This window comes from Poeciliopsis prolifica, unplaced genomic scaffold (genome assembly GCF_027474105.1).
Source record: "Poeciliopsis prolifica strain line A6 unplaced genomic scaffold, Auburn_PproV2 SCAFFOLD004, whole genome shotgun sequence".
NCBI classification, from domain to species: Eukaryota; Metazoa; Chordata; class Actinopteri; order Cyprinodontiformes; family Poeciliidae; genus Poeciliopsis; species Poeciliopsis prolifica.
This window is the reverse complement of record NW_026562379.1, coordinates 10,110,448-10,131,452: the sequence shown is the minus strand read 5'-3', so window position 1 is coordinate 10,131,452 and position 21,005 is coordinate 10,110,448. Positions and strand designations below refer to the sequence as shown.

At 39.8% G+C, this 21,005-nt stretch overlaps 3 protein-coding genes across 6 annotated transcripts; 2 read left to right on the top strand and 1 right to left on the bottom strand.

Moving 5' to 3' along the window:
• The first annotated feature begins 64 nt into the window (after window positions 1–64).
• pnkp (polynucleotide kinase 3'-phosphatase) lies at window positions 65–5,971 on the top strand. 2 transcript variants are annotated; one of them, XM_055027991.1, is made up of 18 exons: window positions 65–405; window positions 1,423–1,469; window positions 1,578–1,632; window positions 1,711–1,841; window positions 1,937–2,200; window positions 2,301–2,380; window positions 2,454–2,511; window positions 2,607–2,714; window positions 2,786–2,857; window positions 2,968–3,016; window positions 3,207–3,277; window positions 3,667–3,759; window positions 4,027–4,123; window positions 4,208–4,269; window positions 4,369–4,478; window positions 4,894–4,981; window positions 5,082–5,149; window positions 5,386–5,971. In XM_055027991.1, exons 1-18 carry the CDS (start codon window positions 285–287, stop codon window positions 5,504–5,506), a joined length of 1,695 nt encoding a protein of 564 aa, XP_054883966.1. In that variant the 5' UTR covers window positions 65–284; the 3' UTR covers window positions 5,507–5,971. The 2 variants fall into 2 exon arrangements, with proteins under 2 accessions (XP_054883966.1, XP_054883965.1); XM_055027990.1 differs by having other exon boundaries at window positions 1,578–1,841.
• si:ch1073-280e3.1 (complement C2) lies at window positions 5,663–12,746 on the bottom strand. The gene is made up of 19 exons (XM_055027985.1): window positions 12,607–12,746; window positions 12,373–12,479; window positions 10,866–11,013; window positions 10,599–10,784; window positions 10,043–10,225; window positions 9,825–9,923; window positions 9,569–9,711; window positions 9,342–9,483; window positions 9,077–9,211; window positions 8,530–8,634; window positions 8,261–8,398; window positions 8,071–8,180; window positions 7,864–7,993; window positions 7,397–7,544; window positions 7,215–7,288; window positions 6,703–6,794; window positions 6,478–6,610; window positions 6,352–6,401; window positions 5,663–6,251 (listed from the first exon to the last, which is right to left on the bottom strand). Exons 1-19 carry the CDS (start codon window positions 12,656–12,658, stop codon window positions 6,093–6,095), a joined length of 2,334 nt encoding a protein of 777 aa, XP_054883960.1. The 5' UTR covers window positions 12,659–12,746; the 3' UTR covers window positions 5,663–6,092.
• A 514-nt stretch (window positions 12,747–13,260) lies between these two features.
• mfrp (membrane frizzled-related protein) lies at window positions 13,261–20,965 on the top strand. Of its 3 annotated transcripts, XM_055027988.1 has the most exons (14): window positions 13,261–13,527; window positions 13,602–13,728; window positions 14,505–14,613; window positions 15,216–15,341; window positions 15,501–15,665; window positions 15,756–15,975; window positions 16,278–16,408; window positions 17,433–17,558; window positions 17,636–17,712; window positions 17,788–17,936; window positions 18,022–18,152; window positions 19,089–19,223; window positions 19,450–19,577; window positions 20,392–20,965. In XM_055027988.1, the coding sequence occupies exons 2-14, from the start codon at window positions 13,672–13,674 to the stop codon at window positions 20,614–20,616; spliced, it is 1,779 nt and encodes a 592-aa protein (XP_054883963.1). In that variant the 5' UTR covers window positions 13,261–13,527; window positions 13,602–13,671; the 3' UTR covers window positions 20,617–20,965. The 3 variants fall into 3 exon arrangements, with proteins under 3 accessions (XP_054883963.1, XP_054883962.1, XP_054883964.1); XM_055027987.1 differs by lacking the exon at window positions 13,261–13,527 and having other exon boundaries at window positions 13,546–13,728; XM_055027989.1 differs by lacking the exon at window positions 13,261–13,527 and having other exon boundaries at window positions 13,617–13,728; window positions 15,242–15,341.
• The last annotated feature ends 40 nt before the right edge of the window (window positions 20,966–21,005 follow it).

Genomic DNA, 21,005 nt, shown 5'->3' with positions numbered 1-21,005 from the left:
AAATTTCATGTTGTGTATTACTTGTCGGTCATTGCGGAACACTAAAAACATAAAGCACGTTTCTGCACGAGCCGAGTTGGCAGGCGCACCTCCTGCAAAACTAGCATGCAACTAAACAAATCACAATTTTTGCAGATTTTAAACGGAATTTTTTTTTTCAGTTTAATTTTTTTACCCTCAACACATCTTTAAAGTAGACTCAGAAACGCCTAAAAGAAAAAAGGTGTAAAAGAACGACCTATGTTTGCCGTCCTTGTTGCTCTATAGTTAAAAGTACCTGAAAGATGTCGTGTGCTCTGGTTGGACCCTCTGGGATCCGGATTCCACTGGAGGATGGACGGGCTGTGATTCTGGGCCGGGGGCCGGACACTGGGGTGGCCGACAAGAAATGCTCCAGGCACCAGGGTGAGGCAGAGAAAAACTCAATAACAATGCACTATTGAACTTGATGCTAGATATATGTTTTAATGCATTTATTGATCTATATTGATCTATATCAGTAGGGCGCATACAGGAGAGGAAATGTCCATCCAAGTATAACATTTTAATATAATGTGATCTTGTTCAGTATATTTTTGGCTTTGCCTTTCATGTTAGTTACTGAAGGGAATCTGAAAGACGAAGTGCCACTTGTATAATGGGTGAAATGGATCCTGTTAGTAGTTTGGGGATTTCCTTGGTATTTTAAAGATCTACATTACCTTTAAATAAAATGAAAATGAATGTCTGTGCTTAGATCTGAAAAACAGCCTAAATCAAAGGAGTTTTATTTGGAAATATGTCTTTAAGTTTATGGAAATTTAAAATGTAAAGAATATCTGATGCTTATCATGAGATTAAAAGTGATCTTATTTCAAACGTGTATTGTCAAATATAATTATTTTTAGATTGATCTTGGTGCCATAAGGCTAAAACAGAAGTTTAGGCTCCTGCTGTCTGCATTGAAAGGGAATAAACTGTTCAGAATTAAGATAAACAGGCTCCGTTCAGCGCAAAAATAATTTCTTATGAACTAGTCAACATTTGACCTGAAATTTTCCAGCCGTATGGCAAAACATGTTTTTATTCTGCCTTTGAAACACCCTGTATTGATTGTTAAATATGGATCTGTGCCTGGAGGATTGCATTATGTCTGCAGTTTTAAATCAGTGTTACTACTTAAATATTAAACTTGAGGGAAACAGCCAAATCAGTGCATGAACTGTTGTTTTTCTCTAGTTTCTGTTAAACCTGCAAATTATTATTTTTTTAAATACTGATAGCTTAAAAAGAATATTCTCCTCTCTTTCATATGTGTTTTGCTTTAGTATGTTCCCTCTCTGTGACTCATGGTACCTATGTTTGAGTAAGCCACACATGTTATATTGCCTCCTCTGTGATCATGTACCGTATCGATTTTAATAGGCCTTGTGTTTGTTTCAGTGAAGGTGGTGGCTTGTTATGCAGAACAGGATGTGGTTGTTACTCAGGTATGGGAACACACCCACCCAAAAAGGTGTTATAATTATCTAAAATTAAACAAAGTGTTACCTTGGAGATTCTCCAGTCAATTGTCTACATGTGCCATATTTTTGCAGCTTGGGCCAAATCCCAGTTTCCTAAATGGTGAGAAGCTGGGTCGGGGTCAGTCAGGTAAACTTACCCATGGAGGCACCCTGTACCTGGTTAACCAGAGCTACCCGTTTACACTGGACGTCTCTCTAAGCTCAGCTTGCAGCATAACACAGACGAACCTGAAAGCCTCAGATAATACAAAAGGGGGTAGAAACAGGAAGGAGGCTGATTCCAGTCCAACTCTGAAACGCAGCATTAAGGACTTCTTTTCTGTCTCTCCCTCTAAGGTGAAACATTTTTTTGTGCATCTTATCAATTTATGATGCACCACAAATAAATGTATATGATTGTGAAAGTGATTATATGTATCTTTTTTGTTCAGGCTTCTAAAAGGCAGCTAAACACAGAGAGGGACCAGGTTGAGGTGAAGCGACAGAAATTAGATGAGGAGGACGAGGAGGAGAGATTTGCTGAGGAAAAGCTAAAGGAGCTGCAGGAGTTTGCAGAAAGGAACATGACAGAGGAGAAAAAAGACACCCATTCTTCCCCATCTTCATCTCCAGCAAAGACTTGTGTGAAGAGCAGCTGGCAGCAGACAGGAAACCTCATGTTTTACACAGCTGCAGGAGTGAAAGCGAGCAACAAGGTGGGGAACGGTTCCTTTTTGGAACAACACATAAGATTTACTGGTATGTTTGTGCTACGTACCACTAAACTTATTTTATACACTTGTTGTTTGCTTTCAGATTGCTGGGTTTGATATTGATGGATGTATTATCACCACCAAATCTGGAAAAGTCTTTCCCACTGCACCTGATGACTGGAAGTATGTTCATTCTCCTCCATGTGTTCTTTGATAATTGTTTCTCTTTTATTTTCTCATTGTGTGAATTTTCTAGGATTCTGTACCCTGAGATTCAGCCCAGGCTGGCCAGCTTGCTCAAAAAAGGCTATAAGGTGTGAAGGACTAAAACGTCTGCACTGGTCGACTTCAGCAGAATAAAACTAGTGGAGTGGTGTTGGATTTTACATGCTTATGTATCCTGTTGCAGGTCGTTTTCTTCACCAACCAGCTGGGGATCGCCAGGGGCAAACTGATACCAGAGGTGTTCAAGTCTAAAGTGGAGGACATCCTCACCACGCTGCAGCTGCCTGTGCAGGTTGGTCCCAGGTTCTCAGCATAGATTCCTTCAGCATCAAGCAGCGACTGATTTCCTGTTCCACGCTTCAGGTGTTTGTCGCCAGCGGCCCTGGTGTCTATAGGAAACCCGTGATGGGAATGTGGAATCACCTGTGTGAGAAAGTGAGTACACACCTGTCACACCTGATATATAGCAGCTTCACCACCAGAAACCAAACAAAGAATAAATAAAGAGTTTGTTACATGGCGTCTCTGATGCGTTTTCTGCCCAGGCTAATGATGGGGTGGCTGTCGACAAGATCCAGAGTTTTTATGTAGGAGGTAAGTCAAAGCTTAGCTGTGTGACTTTGATGTCGATATAATAAATATTCTCTTTTTTATGTTTCTGTTTGATTTCAAGCATAGAAACCTCCATTGCTTGACCAAATCATGTGTCAGTTGAATTTGTAGCAGTCCATAACACGTGGGTTGACAAATCCAAATGGCATCCTGACCTTTTCCCTGTGTCCAGATGCTGCAGGAAGGCCGGAGAACTGGGCTCCAGGCAAGAAGAAGAAGGATTTCTCCTGCAGTGACAGATTGGTAAGAGTTTCAAGGTCCATACTGCTGCCTTCCAAACAATCTTTCTTGTCCTTCCTTTCATCCCATCTTTTGTCCTCTCGTTCAATCCTTCCCCCGCTCTCTTCCCACTGTTTCATGTTTCTTTTTTGTGTCCTTCTCTCATGTTTGTCTCTGGTTTCTGCTGGTTCCATGTTGAAAGCTCAGTTCAGAAATATCTGCTCTAATTATTTTTTTCTTTTTTGCTTGATTTTAGAAGGTGGCATCTGAAAAATGTAGGCATTTTTCCATGGAAAATATGTGGGAACTTTATCCTCCTGTCCCTCCCTGTCTCCACCAAGTCGTTAACATCGTGTTTGATGTCAGTGAATAGATTAGTGGAGCTCAAAGCTTTTTTCTTTCGGTTGTTGCAGTTTGCGCTGAACATTGGGCTTCAGTTCTACACGCCAGAAGAATACTTTTTAGGATGGAAGAGCGCCCCCTACAGCTTGCCTGACTTTGACCCTGTGAGTAGAGCTTAGTTCTGAATCCTCTTTTTGGCGTCACATGTGTTTTTCTGATTCATCACTCCTGAGTCATTCCTTCTGCTGTGCTTCATTCTGACTCAGCATAAAACCAATCAGGGAACCTGTGAAGCCCTAATTATGTTAAAAGGGAATAACCAATATATTTTATAAAAATTGTATTAAAGTCCAAGGTTGACAAGCCTCTGCTGCATAGATATATAATATAATCTGCGTGTATCTTAATTGTTGTCTTTCATTCTGAATTAGCGGAAGTTCGACTCTAGCAGCAGATTGTTCGACCCGCCGTCCGCCTCCCTCACCTGCAACAAGACAGAAGTTATTGTTGCCGTGGGTTACCCTGCAGGTACTGTCTGGAGGGGCATGTCACCTTTCTGGTTTCTCTGGCCACCAAAAACCCTGATATCCTTTTTTTGTCTTCTCTTTGCAGCTGGTAAATCCACATTCTTCCACACCCACATTGTTCCACAGGGCTACGTCTACGTCAACAGGGCGAGTAGATCCTGCATATTTCAGCTCAGCTAACTGAACGAGTCTCATTGTGTTGGTTTTTAGTTCATTAGAATGTGTTTCTACTCCCATCCGCATCAGGACACGCTTGGCTCCTGGCAGAACTGCGTGTCGGCGTGTGAGCGAGCTCTGAAGGAGGGCCGCAGCGTCGCCGTGGACAACACCAACCCAGATCCAGAGTCTCGCAAACGGTAGCTCTGTTGCAGTACCTCCCATGTGTTTTGTCTCTGTTTGTTTGGGTGGGTGTGTCGCTTTTATGTTTCAGTTTTAGGATCTCGATCCTCTTCACTGGATTCACCTTTATGTAAACAGTCTGCAGGAGAATCATGTCACAAATGTAAATGATTCAACACAAACAGATTAGTTAATGTTTGCTCTATCATATAATTCAAGTCACTTTTCTCTTGATTGATGCTTTCAGGTGTTAATTATTATTCAGTAACAAGTCTCTGCAGTCTGCATTAAAACATTAAAGGTGACCTATTATGATTCATTGACAAAGTTAGGATAGGTCTATGCCTGACACAAAACATGTCCGTTCTATTTTTTTGTACACAGTCAGTCTTATATTATGAGAATAAACTGACCTGTGTGGGGTTTCTGCAGATACTTGGACGTGGCCAAGGCAGCAGGAGTGTCCTGTCGCTGTTTCTTCTTCACTGCCACCTTGCAGCAAGCCAAGCACAATAACAGAGTATGACCAACTTCACACATCCCCTTTTTCTTTTCTAAACACATGGCTCAGTTTTTTCCTGGTTGTGAGGAACCTTGACTGTTTTTACTGTTGTCCTCAGTTCCGTGACATGGCTCCATCCAACAGCAAACACGTTAAGGTCAACGACATGATTTTCCACAGCTACAAGTGAGTGAAACTGACCTGCAATGGTGGCCTTGGTCATGTTGCTCAACCTTTTTCTAGTGCCAAAAGGTGCATTCTTACTGTCAGCTCATGTGGACTGAAATTACTATTTTGTTCAATGTTCTTGCTCAGATTGTGTCCTTTTTACTAAATTTCTTTTATTAAATTTTTGTGTGTGTGTATGTAAAAATGTTGTTTTATGAATTAACTGATGTGATCTGTGTTTTGTTTCTGGACAGGAAAAGTTTTGTGGCTCCAAATCTGTCTGAGGGTTTCTCTGAGATCCTTCAAATCCACTTTGTTCCACACTTCAAGGACAGACAGTCTGAAACTCTGTTCAGGCAGTTCTCTGAGGGGTGACCAGACTCCTGCGGCTGGTTCTGACGATGGACAACAGATGGGACCTCAGGGAAGACACTGGGATAGACCTGCAGCTGATAAACAGTCTGCTGTGAGCTTATTTAGCTCACATACTAAGCTATTGAAGCGATTACTTTAAGCAGCAGTGATGTCAAGTTGATAAGCTCAGGTCATTTTATTGACATAATATTACAAGAAGCATTTTAACATAACAGACACTTTTGTCTATATGTGGAGTCTCAAAATAAACTGGTAAAATGTAAGAACAGAAGATTTTTTTTACTTCCATTGCTCTAATAGTACTTCTTACCTGAATAGCGGTGTGATTAATGACAAGAAAAGTCTTAGTTTCTTTTGGATTAAAAGGTTTGCATCTCAAAATGTTCAGAGTAGAGAAACATTAACACTCAGAATAAAGTTTACATTTTATTTTTCAACTGTTGAATAAAATATGTTTTCATTTAAGATTTTTATTCAACATGTCTATTATCTTTCTCGAATGATCTGCATGATGGAAGTAAGTCAGGAATTCACTAGCATACAGTGGATTGTTTTACTGTATGGTCCTGGAACTGCTCTCTGGCTCTTAAGGAAGAAACTGGATGTCCTTCCCCAGGTGCTGTTTCAGCCACGGCATAAACTTGAAGAGGTCGATGTGAAAGTCTCGAGCGTCACCAAGGATTTCGCTCCTGCTCCTGGCCGGGGTCTCACATATGTTTACGGTGCCCCAGCTCAGCACTCCCACCTATCGATGAAAACAGAAAATAGTTTGGTTCTGATCGCATCAAACTATTTTCATGATGATCCGCCTCTTCCTTTTTTATCCTATTTAAAAGTTTTCGTACCTGAAAGAAGCGCTTCCTTTTCTGCAGATACAGGGATCCACCAGAGTCGCCTGTAACAGAGGTGTAGCGGTTATTTGTGTCCTATATTGATCTCTGCTAATGTTTTTGAACTGGAAGATTCCAGACCTTTGCAGCTGATGCCATCCTGATATTCTGCAGTACCTCCAGAGCAGAGGAAATTTTCAGTCACATATTCATCTAGCGATACATTTGTGGGTTCAGTTAGTGTCAGCCTGGCCTTTTCCACACAGGCAGGCCTCTGCAGAGAGAAAGAACACAAATGAACAACAACACTTTATTCTACCTGGAGAATTTTTATCAGATTTAAGATGATTAGTCAAGAAAACTCACCTGATTCTTCAGGTGGATATGAGTTTGTTTCCGTTCTTTGGACTTATGGATGAAGAAGGCAGGATTCACCTCGTGTGAAAGGAGTGCCTCCCCTGTTGAAACATTTTTACAGCTTCATGTTTAAGAAACAAATACCAGACACAGCTATGCTTTCCCTTCAACTGTTATATACTACAACAGGCTTCTGTGTTTTATTGTATCTAATTGAGAAACAAATTAGTTAATCACTAATTGACCTTTAAATTACCAATTGAATTTAGGTCTGGACCACTTTAAAACAAACTAAGACATTTACCGTAACTTTAGCTCTGTGCATTTAGGGTTGTCCAGGCGAAGGTGAATCACCATTCTAGTCTTAAGTCTTTTAACACAGGGCTGCTCTTCAGACAATTTTCATTTGTACAGCACATGTCAGCAACAAGGTAGTTCAAAGTGCTTTACATCATAAAAACATAAAAATCAGCAACTAGCATTACATTTTTCCAAGTGCCATCATTGCGAAAGTTACTTACTGTGCTGCTCACAGGTGGAGTTGATTTTTTTCATGGCTCGAGAGGCTGCTATGGTACATGGCAAGCAGATAGGCCTGTTGTAAAATATTTTAGTTAAACATGTTCGACCTGAAGAAGCTGTTCAATCAGACGAGTGCTGACCTGCAGCCATTTACAGATTGCTTTACTGTCATCTGCCTCACCTGGCTTCCCAGGATAACGGGATTTTCTGTTTTGTTTCTACCAAAGCCACATCGTAGTCATAAAACTCCGAGACATTCCTCCCTTTCAGTTTGAGGATGTTGTAATCAGGGTGCATGATCACCCTGATGCCGTCCACTTCTCCTCCACCTAGAAACCAAAGACAATGTTTACTATGTCAGCATGAAGGATTTGAATTCAGTATAATATATGTTCACCCTTTCCAGGACAACATATAACTGAAAAATCTATCTTTTTTTTCCCACACATAGATATTTAATATAAATATGAACTTAATCTTGTGGAAAAAGTGTGATGTCCTTGCATGTGTTCTTGCTTAAGCAAAGCCTTACTAAATTAATCTTTAATGACTAAAAGATTAATCTACAATAAATGACACCTGTATGAGAACATTTCTTTTTAATTATTTGCCTTCATCTACAAATTATTGACAATTTTAGCTCCTTACCATATTGTATTTTTAGCAGACTTGGGACTCTGCTTGTGGTCACTTTGCCAAAGCAGTGAGCAGTTGTCAGCACCCAGGTCTGACTTACAATAGATCCCGTACAGTGTAGTTTATTAAGTGGCCAGTCGCTCTACAGGGAAACAGAATTTATTTAAGATTACAGCCCACTTTAATCAATTTCCTCTAACTGAAAGACATTGTGTTTACCGATGTGAGGATGACGTGCCAAGGCCTGGTGTAGGCTTTTAGGCCATCTTCCATCTGGTCTTTGGTGATGTCTTCCTGAGCTATGCCGCACATTGTCACACTTTTGTCACCTGGTCAATAGAAAGTCACACATTTGGTTCCATTTAGACAATGTGTTTGTTTTTTGTGCTGAGTGAGAGCTGCTACTCACTGATGATGCTGTTGAACACTTCTCCCAGTAAGTCGAAGTCTTTCAGAACAAATAAATGCTTCTCGCCACTTTTCTTTGAGGCCAGAGAGTTCAGCTCTTCTTTGTTCACTTGTTCCCCAACACCAAACACATAAACATCTGGAAACATCAAACTCCCTTATTTTATGTTTTATTTTAGCACTAATAAGTGTCTGTCATTTCAAATTTGTCAATTAAAATCTTTAATCAAAACCCTTGTTGTGCACTAATATCAATTCATGTCATCTTACCCAGCAGTTTCTCATGTGTCTGATCGTGTTGTGTGGTGTTGTAGCCCAGTAAGCTCCGGATCCTGCTCAGAGCGGCCTCAGGCTTTTTCCCTGTGTTGGAGTAACCTGCAGGTTGTTGTATAAAAAAGTACAACAAAAAAGAAGCATCGTAATTATTGCAATATCTCCACTAAAATACTTCATTTTGAACCAGGAGTTCTTTTCAAAATGGCTTGTCTTATCACTATGGTAATACAGGTAAGGCATTTTATTTCTTTAGTTTCATTAAAAATAAAATGTGCAAGGTGTCTTGAAGCAAGCCAACACAGGAGATAAGCTTGTTTATAAAAGTAAACAAAAAGACATCAAACTCAATCAGGTAAAGTCAATTAAAGGACCATGGAATAGAATGTCATGATGAAGACCTTAGCAACACTCATCATCATCGGGATGTAACGTATATGCTTGTTTTCGTGTGCATGTTCAGTGTTTAGTATTTTCCTACACTTTTTCTAAAAGGCAGGAGAACTGCTGATACACAGTTGTGCTTAAGAGACTGAGTTTTTACCATCGGTTTCTATGATGATGATGTTCTGAGTCTCATTAAAATGGTTCTTGTTTCTGTTTTTATTTAAGAAGCTGATTGTGTCCAGGACATTTTTCAGAGCTGAGTAAAGGTTGGTGCCCGTCTTACGGCCGTGACCTGCAACAGAGAATGAAACTGATTAGTTTTTTGGGTTTTTGTGAATCACTTGGTTGAAATTGTTAACTCATTAGGATACTGGATGTAATTTTCGGTTAAATTGTAAAGTTCACAACAAGCCATGTCCTACTGTGGTAGTCGAAGTTCATCAGAGTCCATATGACCTCATCAGAATCCCCACTTATATCTGTATGATGGATGTTGACAATGACTTTAGTTTCACTGGCAAATGACAACACGTGGAAATTCAGCTGGACGTCGTAGCTGTCCAGCTAAAAGGACAGAGGTAAGATTCAAAGACTCAGACTGTTCTAGGATGTTATTGTAACTTTAACCCAGATCGTGTCTCATACAAACCTTTCTGATCAGAGCAATGGTTGCATTCCTGGCTAATTCAAATTTGTCCTTCTTGATGCTTCCTGATGTGTCCAGCAAAATGTAGACGTTCATACGACTGACTTCAGCCACAAGAAAGCTTCGGCCAAATGATCTGCTAACATCTTTTTATACACAAGCACACAATTGACATTTTGTCATCCATTTGAGCAAGACTTTTTTTTAACATAAAAACATCTTAATGTTCACAAAATGAAAAAAAAAAAATAATAATAACTTTTCTTTTTGGAATCGAGAGAGAGAACATCCATGACGCCGGCGAGTGATCCCGCCATGGCTGCAGCCACGGAGCTGGGCGTGTCAAAAGTTTGAGGGGCTGCAAAAAGCACAAAAGCACTGAATGTAGGACAAAGCTGGACATTGTGTGGCTGGTGGAGTTATAATGTCTGAGTTTAGGACGTGAGCTCTCTCCTGGGAAATAATAAAAATGATCACCTTGGCACCTTGGTGGTGAGCCACTCCACTCCTTGTTCTCCAAGCAAACCCTTTCAGCCGACCCAAGCAGATGCATTCCAGCCTGACATCGGTAAGTCACTTTGCTTTCTATCTGGAATCGATCCCCTGACCTCTTGGCCCCCGGGGGGATCCCTGGGTCCCTACATTCACTGGCTGCAAGAACTAGAAACATATTATAATAATTTATTCTGAGGCTGCACAAAATTGATGTACATGTTTGTAAAATGTTGAAAATATATTTTATTATTTACAAAAATGATCCTGTGCTGTGCAGAATTAGTCATATCTCTTAAGGATTTTCATGTGACATCATGATCACAAATTTTAATTTTGTTGGGATTTTATGTGATGGGTGAAGTTTTGTAGCAGTGTAAAACAGTTGCAGAACAATATCTAAACTTTGAAAAGCTCTGTTTTCTGAACAATCCACCATCTGAAAATGGAAAGCAGAAGGCCCAAATCCAAACCTATCAAGACATCACTTTCCACCCAGAGAGTAGTAATGCGTTGAGCAATCTGTGCATTGTTTCCTCACCATGATTGCGACAGACTGGAGTGATCCCGGTCCATTCTCCAGACAGCGTGCAGTTTCTTTGTTCTGACCCGTGAAAGGAGAAACCGCTATGGCAGGAAAAACTCTGTGTCATTCCAATTGGAAACCACTGATCCCTGGGCCAAAAGTCACCATTGTCCAGCTGCAGCTGACCCGGACACCTCATGTCTGTGTGTGACAGGGAGAGAGAATGGTGTCCAGCAGATGGGGGAGGAGAAAGTTGGGGATTCTGGAAAATAAAAACATTACCTTTGCAACTGGGCCGGGACACAAGCCTGCCACTGGGCAGTCTCATTGGTGACCATTCTCCATCATCGCCACAGATCCTTTCACTGATCGGGTATGGGAATTTCCCTGGATCGCAGTGATAAGTCATCACACTACCTTCCATCCCTCCCTGGGGAGGAAATATGTTATTTCTTCAAGGGTAAAACCAGGGGAAAAAAAACTAAAACAAATAATTTAATTTAAAAGAAGCCCACATTTATTCTTTTTCATGTTTCTCGCTCCTTTTGCCAGTTATGTTAGCATTGGAGATGAAGATATTTCACTCTACATGCTTCTTCTTTTGACTGTGCTACTAATTCTTCTTAGTAATCTTTAAATTATTGTTTTCTATTTCTTGTTTTTTTTACTTTTTTCATCAGTCAAACAGGCTTGATAAATTATTTTTGAGAAATCACAAATCCTTCTATCTACAGGTACAATTCAATACATTAGATTATCGCTGAACGGTGAATTTATTTCAGCAAACTGATTCAAAGTGAAACTTGTTCATTATAGCATTTAAACAGAGTTATCTTATTCATGTCATCACAATTATTTAGACCATAATAGCTTACACTCATTAAAAACTCAATGGTTTAGCTCAGAAAATTAGAATATTACACATGTAGGTAATAAAAAAATGATTTTTGATATATAAATGTATAATATGGTCTTTACTGGCTGACAGTCCCTAACATGAAAAAAAAATAAGCCACTAAAGGTGGCTGCTCGAGGCTTTCTTTTCACAGAGTGCTTCATTCAAGCACACTGAAGGGAAGTTAAGTGGAAGAAAAGTTTTTATGGAGTGGAACAGCAACAGGGATAACTGCTGTCCAGAGAAAATTGTGAAGTCCAGTAAAATATTTTCGGGAAATAAAAACACATGGACTGCAGCAACGCAGCTTGAGTCAGAGCATTAAGAGTCACCACACACACAAAAAGACCAAGTCAGTCGTTTGCAACTAACAACTTGTCTCAAGTCTTTCACTTGAATCAAGTCCCAAGTAAAGATATACAAACTGTAAATCAGGTTTAAAGTCTAAACATATCAAATTCAGCCCATAATTATTGATATGGCACTACTATTGCTACCTGTTAGTATTGGTCATCTTCAAGTCAATAAGTCCAAAGCTATCCAAATTGTGGACAGGGAAATTTTAGAACACTTTGTGGTTCTTTCTGCCAACAAGCTTCATGCAGAGGACGATTTTATTTTCCAGAAGGACTTGAGGTCACCTAGATTCACTGCTAAACAAACCAACACCTGGGAGCCATAAAAATCAACCCTAACAGAAAATAATGCTAGGAAGAGATCACTCTGTATTTATGTATATTAAATGACCTTCACTTTTTGAATTAATTCACTGAAATCTATTCAGTTTTTGACAATTATTCTAATTTGTTGAGATGAAGATGTACATGTGATACCTTATTTAAGTAGCAGTGTGACGTTGCTGTGATAAAGTGGGGAGTAATTCTTAACCCTAACCTCTGAATATGTTACAGTTCCGCCTTTGATCGTCTCCGTGGTCGAGCAGTTCAGAGGTACTTGGTCATCGTACGTTTCGGAGTAGTAGTCAAACTCCTGTGGAGCCACTGGAGCAAAACAGGTTAAAAATGTTTGAGACAAACACCTGCCTCCACACGCAAATACAAACAGTCATTTTGCACCAAACAATCTCCATTTGGTGTTGCACATATTGAATAAAGTTGTCATATTCACCCTCCAGGACAGTGATGGAGACAAGGATCCACAGTGCAGATTTAAAACTCATGATCAGACTCAGCAATGTTCAGTTTCTCTGTTTTTAAGTGGCAGAAACCACCAACGGACCTTCTGAGTCGCCCTGCAGTCAGCGGCTTTATTTGATGACTGATTACCCATTAACATCCAGCTACCGAACGAGGACAGAGCGATTGAGCAATTTAGGACAGAAAATAGATTTATTTCAGCACTTTCGTTTTTAGTGACACTACCCCTTTCTGTTGAATGAATCTGTTTTCAAAGTAAACCATTTACTCTATAATAAGGCATTAAAAGACAACTTTGCATGTTCAGAGTAACAGATTTAATGTTCCCAGACCAAGCTGCACCTACTACTAACTCAACCATTTGACATTAATCCTCAGTAACTAACATTGCTTCATCTTCACCAGTTGCCTCAAATTCTGTTTGTCCGTTCATGTTTGTTTGCACTCAAATTGTTTGATCTCCAGGCTGCAGCAGCTCAGCCATGCGACAGTATGTTTCTGTACAACCTAAGTGTTACAAGCATTTGGCAAACCTCAGACACCCTCCAGCGCCCCTCACTTTAATTTTTCCCTCCTTCTCAGGGCTTAGTCCTCTCAGCTGACACGGCTTTGCTGGGCACTGGGAACAACTTTCTGAAATCCTTTTGTAGCCAGTTCCATACCAGCAAAAACACACGAGAGAAATACAGAGAATAAAGAACATCGCGGATGGTTATGTTGACAACTGCAGCTTAAAATTTCTTTCCTCTGAATTATCTTGGTTTTATTGCTGGTTTTCATGAGAATTATGGTTACGGCTCACCAACAAAGGAATTCTATGTGCAAGAGGATCAAAGACTGGAAGTTTTCATAGTCAAAGAGGAGGCTGACTGTTTGGGAAAAATGCATGATGGTAAGAAAACTCTGAAAAATGTCCTTCAAAAATTCTAATAGAGAAACAGCTCTGGCTTTGCGATATCCCTACAGATTTATTCCTAGAAACGCCGGACCATTTGAGAGGATTGGTGACTATAATCAGAATTTTCCTTTGAGACTGATGATGTCTGATCTCAGCCAGGTCTCTGTTTACTCTGACTCCTCTGACATTTATAAGGTAAGCTGGAAAGCAATAAGCTGATGGTGGATCATTTGAATGTTGTCATGAGTAACAATAGTGGATCCAAGCCACAATGAGAGTTACTATCAAGAAGAGAAAATATGGAACAGTGCAGTGGACTACCTACTAAATATTTGTTATATCAGGGCAATCTAGAAAGGCATCAAAGATTCATCAAGAATGTCTTAAGAGAACCCACAACAATATCTAAGCAACATCTAGGGCCTAACCTGACTCACTTTAGGTCAGTTTTCAAGACCCAATATGAATACATTGAACAACAATCTGCTGACCATACAGAACAGATATTGGCCAGAAAACATCTTACTGATGGCTGTAAATGTTTTGAACGATGTGCCTCCTGTCACATCTCAGCAATGTTCCATTTCTGACTTTAACCCCGAAAACATCTGGGTTATGCAGCTAGACATTGAAGCACACCTGCTGATTCTTCTCTAAATTGCTTTAAATAAGTATTTGAAGGATCTGGAGTGGTGTGGTCAAAGTTAAAATAAATCCATGATAATGTGGCATGACCTTTAACAGCCCGTTCATTTGTGAAAGTCCTCAGATGTCAATCAATTGAAACGATTCTTTTCAAAGTGACGTAAAAAAAAAAAAAAACGCAAAGTCAACATATCCAGCTGGTTAAAAACAAGACAGTCCTGATGAACATCTGAAAGAGGAAGACTCTGTTCCCCTATACTGTGTATTTAAAAACTTCTCAGAAAATAAAATCTTGTTTAAATTAATTCCTTTTTTCATTTCTACAGAATGTGTTTTGTAATCCTGCTTTTGAGCTGGAGGGGGAGCAGGAAGAGCAGGTGGACGGCTTCAGGACTTCCTCATCCACTCCTGAACCAATCAAACCCCCAGCAGCCAGTGAGTCAGCCAATCCCTGACTGACATTTCATTTATTTAAAGATTTTAAAGTTAGGATTTACATACAATAAATTATAGTGATAAGTAGCTCAAATAGGTGAGGGAATATAGAGATAATTAGCTTGCATGTTTTATTTAATGTAAACTTAGTTTTTTCATGACTGTGAAAACAGTAAAATCAGTCCATTATTTTGTGTTTAATTGCACAGAAAACAGAACTCTGAGACTGTATCACATAAAGTGTTTTAGTTTTGTTCATCATTTTACATTTTACTAAGCTACAGTTCAAAAACACAAACTATTCCCAAGTATTTTTGTCTAATACTAGTGCAAATATCTTAGTACACTTGAAATAAGACAAAACTGACTTATAGGCAACTTCTCAGCAAGATATAGGCTCTTCTTTTAAGTCAATAATTAAATACAGATAAAAAGTACTAGTTCCACTATCAGATTATTTCACTCAACAAGCCTTTTTCCCATGCAAGTGAAATAATCTGCCAGAGAAAATAAATGCTTGGTCAGATTTTGTTTTTACAGTGGTGGAGAAAATTAAGTTAGCTGCATTTAAAACCAGATTAAATGCATGATCTGTCCTTCAGGTTTTGTGGAAATGTGCTCCATGCAGCTCAGAGGCAGAAGTGATGGGTGGGGGCCTGTGGTGGTCTCTGCTGCTGCCCTGCTCCTGCTAACAGCCATCGGATTGGCCCTGGCTCTTATTCTCACTCGTGAGTTCCTGCTGCACGCAGTTGCTCAGAATGCAATAAGTCATATATAAAAATAACTGAGGGAATGGATGAAGTGACTTTAGAATGTCCACCACATAGTGTACAGTGAACAAAAGTCTCTGTATGTCATTTTCTCATAATGTCCTGCTTTTCTTTTAGAGCTGAAAAGCCAGACAGTGGACAATCACCTGACAACAGCCTCTACAGGCTTACAGAGCACAGGACATGATGTACCCCACACTTCAACCGCAGCACCTTTGAACAGAAGTCACATGGACAGCACAGCCATACCACAGCCTGATATGATCCCCCAGTCTGAAACGAGTACATATATCCTCAATCAACAGGATTCTCATTTCTTTCTGTGCATATTTGCTTTTCTCCTTTAATAAAATATTTCTTTCTGTCTCCCAGGCTGTGGAGGTGTCATGACTGAGTCAGGGGGCAGTTTCAGTTCCCCAAACCACCCTGGCTCCTACCCCTCAAACTCACATTGCATCTGGGAGATCCAGGTCCCACCCCCACACCTGGTTCAGATCCGTGTTTCCTATCTGGCGGTGGAGGGACCCTCTCCCTGTCTGTTTGACTGGTTGGAGGTTCAGCAGCAGGTCGAGCAGACCTCAGTGTTCACCAGGTTGGTCAGGTTGGAGGCAGGATGAAAATCTAAATCTACCACAAGTTTATTACTTTAAGCTGCTTAACTGCAATGTAAGATTTACACCTCAATCTTCCAGATGAAGTGCTAAAAAAATTACACAAGATGGCGCTAAGGGATTTGCAAATATTTGTAGTCCTTTTGACAAAAAGTACTCCGTGCAAAATTTTTATCTACTCAGGAACATGTTGACCTTTTTACAAATAAAATGTTGCAACACGTTGACAAAATATATGAATACAGAAAACAGTAAAATGATTCAAGTGAATCTTTTTCTTCAGGTTCTGTGGCAGCGTCGCCCCACCAACGATCAACACCAACAGCAGTACTGTGTGGGTTACCTTCCACTCTGACGGCAGCATCGCCGGCGCCGGCTTTGCTGTGCAGTACAGAGCTGTCCTGTCCACACAAAGTCAGTATTCGGTGTTCCAGATCAGTGTTTTTCAAACAGGGGGCCTCAGCTCCCGGAGGGTCGCTCAAAAAGCTGGAGGGAAGATGAGGGGGAAAAAAGTCACATGAAAAAATGGCATTTTAAATCATTTATTTATTTATTTATCTGTAATCTGTTTTTTGATCATTTTTGAAAAGCAAGGATGGAAGAAATTTCCTTTATTTTCCCAAAGAGGGGAAATTCAGTAAAAGCTTATTTGCTACACTCATCTTTCTGATTAGCTGTAGTCACATTTATCAAGTTGCTTTCCTCAAGCTATCTGGCTATCAAGCTATCTAGGAAGAGTGAAAAGGAAAAGTTTACAATAAAAAAAAAAGACTGAAGGAAACCATTTTTTTCTCCCTGTTGTGGAGGACAGTGTGGCAAAAAACCTCAACTGTGGAAATTAAATACAATTTACAGAAGAAGTTTAAGGCAACTGAAAAAGAAAAAAAATCTCATTATTCAATCAATCAAATTTTAGTTGAATAGCATGTTTCAGCAGCAAAATGCTTTACGTCATAACGTTATTTTTCTCAGAATTTTGGCCTGTTTCTTAGAATTCTTACTTTTGATGCCACATTAGTCAGAATTCTATGATTCTATCCAGAATCTCAAAATTATAGTCAGAAAATGACTATTATTGCTTGACATGAAAAGTCAAAATTCTATGAAAATTATCTGATAAAATTATCACGCAAAAATGTCCCACCACAGAACTCATGGCCACATATTTAGTGGCCAGTAAGTCACTAAATATGTGAGGAGCATTCTGAAAATGAATGTACACTTTATTGAATAATGAAAATGAAAAAGTAACATCTAAAAGTTAATGTCTCTTTATAGGTTTTGCAGCATTGTCTGTGGGTCTTCAAAAAGGGTCTTCGGCCAGAACCTAATGCTGTTTGGGGGGCCATGGCCTGGAAAAGTTTAGGAACGCTTGTTATGTTTGTGCAAACTCACATTCATTTCCACTTTCACCACAGGATCTTCTCTCTTTCCTCAGAGAGCTGCAGCAGAGAAGAGTTCATGTGTGATGATGGCCGGTGCCTGCTGCCTGTGTCTGTGTGTGACAGTCAGCCAAACTGTAATGACCAAACAGATGAGGCAAACTGTAGCCATAAGCACAAAGGTGAGAGCACAGAAGCTATTATAAACACAACAGGAATCTTTAAGAAGAAAGGATCTGTGATCATTGTTGTTTTCCAGAATGTGGTGGTCAGAAGTCTGGGCCATATGGTTACTTGGCAAGTCCAAATCACCCCAGGCCTTATCCTCACCAGCAGGTAATTCTGGAAAAAAACAAACACACCCAGATTGCTAATAACTGGAAAAGTAACAGCCTTTGTTATGTTCCCTAGTTGTGTGTGTGGCATATATCTGTCGATGAGGGTCATATCATCATGCTAAACTTCAGAAACTTCAGTCTGGAGACGCAGGATATGTGCGAGTTTGACTATGTAGAAGTCCATGACAGCAACAGCATTGGAGCTGGGAGAGTTTTAGGGAGGTAAGAAGCTCTTTAATATCATTTGTGTTTTTCTTCACCTGAGTTCAAGAGTTGAGCTAAGACAGCTGTTGTGCCTTGGTGACAGGTTTTGTGGTACGACCTTCCCATCAGACCTGACCTCCTCAGGCCCGCACATGACAGTGGTGTTTGTGGCAGATGAGGGCGTGGCAGACAGCGGCTTTAACGCAACATACCAGGCTGTGTCTGTGTTGAACAGTGAGTCTTTGCTTTAATAAAGTTAGTGTTCTTGTTTCTAAATTAGCCCTCTAATTTCACCCCCATATTTTTAACATGGGTCATAAGAAAATGGGGTAATGCTTATGTATTTACTGAAAAACTATCCATCTCCTTGAAACGCCACTAATTTATTTTCTGATTGTGAAACTTGAATTAAACATTCATATTATTCATTAATTTGGAGCATAGAGGTAAAATGTGAGTGGCGTTGATGGAATCATGGATTTGTTTTACTGCCTGTCACATGGTATAAGCAGAGTATCTTTATTAATATGCATTCCCCTTCTATGTGTTTGGATTTTATGTAATAGACCAGTACAAAATAGTGTATAACATCACTTATAGCAAAGCAAAAACATTGCACATTACTCTGAACAAACCATCAGCTTGATTTCTCATAATGATGGCAGCATCCAGCTGTAGGAATGATTTTTTACAGCAAGGACGAGAACATTCAGCAGGCTAACTACAAGTAGCCCTAGAAAAAAATCTGTCAGAAGCCACGAAGATTTAAGACTAGAGCTGAGAATTATAGAAGAATTTCAGTTCCTACATATGGTGGTAGAGAAATACTGCAGCTGCAACTGTTAGTGACTCAAGAAGAGCTGAAAATTTTATTTGTTACGTTTCTGCAATTGGTGCATAAATTTCTATTCCCTTCACAGCTTCTGTGTGTTGGTCTGTAACAGAAAATCCCAATAAAATTATTGATGTTGTTTGGTAACTGAGAGAATCAGAACCTTTTGCAGGGCACTGTAGATTTGTCCTTTTCACAACATACTATAAATATATATGCAATTAGGTTCTAATGCAAATGTTTCTGTCCTTGACATGTTGCAAGAGAAAGTGAAAAACCAGCATGATTAAAAGCATGCATATTATCATACCAAATTAGTTTTTGTTTTCCCTGATAAGGAACGTGTGGCCCGAACCAGATCGCCTGCAGCACAGGGGAGTGCCTTCAGCAGCAGTGGCTATGTGATGGGTGGAGTGACTGTTCAGACGGTGCTGATGAGCAGGGCTGTGCTAACTCCACCTACCCTCCTTTCAGTGAGTCCATGTTATCACCGGCCTCAATCAAGAAGCACCGATAGTTTCTTTTGACTGCTGCTGCTGAGCGGTTGACATAGGAAACAATCTGTTGTTCATAACAGGGCAAAGGAAATAGAAGAAGTTCAGATACAAAAGATGTCCCAATTTAAATGAGGTCAGATTTCTCACAGCTGTTTTAAGAAATTTAAGTATGTCTTCTTTTTTCCTCACACAATAACACTAGCTTCATCATGCGAGATCATAGAGGTGGAGATGTGTCAGGGCCTCAGTTACAACTTTACCTCATTCCCCAACATTTGGCTGTCCATTGCTGACCAGAGGGAAGCCGCTACACTCCTGCGACAGTACCGGGTAAAAGTTACTTTAATAACGCATAATGATTACACACCTGAAGGGATCTTACTATGTCAATGCTTTTTCTTTTATTTTATTGCTTCAAAGAGTCACAATAACTAGTTTGGAAAGAAAAAAAAACTAGATGTTTTGGGCTGAACAACCACATTTCAAAACAAACCATATACATCCATGGATCAGACTAGTTTTTGGTCCATCTCAGGATGGTAACGCTTAACCACAATGTTTGAAAAATACACATTTCTTAGTTTCTAGATAAAATTTAGGTATGATGATTACCCTTTCAAAGTGGTGGATTAGTCAAAGGTAGTTCATAAAGTTAACCTCATTGAATTAATTCTGTTTAGTGGAACTGATGAATGTCCAGATGAGGCTTAGGCTATGGATATTTGTCAAAAACCTATGGCATAGTGTTTGGTGGCCGTATTTTGAATCTTACTTACTTAACTATTACTTGTTAAACCAAAATAATGCAAACTTCTTGCCTAAACGATACATTTCTTTTGGCCCCGTTGTATCCATGGACATGAAGGACAAGAGTTAACTGAAATACTCAACAGACTAAGGATTCAGAAAATGTATAATATTCCCATAATGTCGGATGGATGAGGTGATTGTGAGCTGTTATTTTAAAGTCACAGACTTAGACTTGTTCTTTGGTGTATGGGGAGTGTTCAGCATGTCACTTATGTATCTAGTTTGTTAATTACAATCAAATTGTTAAAACATGTTTTATCAGTATAGACATTGCATTGTTTTTGGCACAGGTTATAGACAGTGATAATCAGGGTTTACTTTGTTCTGTGGACAGGTGCTAATGGAGCTGGTGTGCTTCGAGCCTCTACGGAAGCTGGTGTGTGGGATGTTTCTTCCTCAGTGCAGCCCTCAGGGTGGAGTCCTCCAGCCCTGCCGCTCAGTCTGCTCCACCGCTGAGCAGCAGTGCAGCCAGGCCCTGGACCTCTTCTCCTTTAGCTGGCCTTTCAACTGCCACCTCTTACCAGACTCGCAAGACCCAGTGGATTGTTCACAGCCTTAAAGATTAAACTTCAACAAAACATTTACTGCTGTAAAGGGGCTGAGTATATTAGTTTTTTAAGGAGAAAATAACTGCAGGGTAAGGTTGCGAAGTTCTCAGAATTTAACCTTTGCTCTTTACCCCTCTGGAGGTCAGGCTAAAGCTGCATGACCCTTCACCAAGAAATTACTGCATTCGTTGAGCAACGTGAGCATGCAGACATTTAAAGTGGCACAACTTTAAATAGACCTAAAACTAATGGCCTAAGTCTACAGATGAAGTAAGAAACAATGTTAAGTGAACTGACTTTTCAGTTTCTTGCTTTAATGTCATTACTGTAAAAATAAAAAAGTCACATATTGTTTTAAAATATTTTTTACTGCATTGTTCTTTAACAAATATGAAAAGTC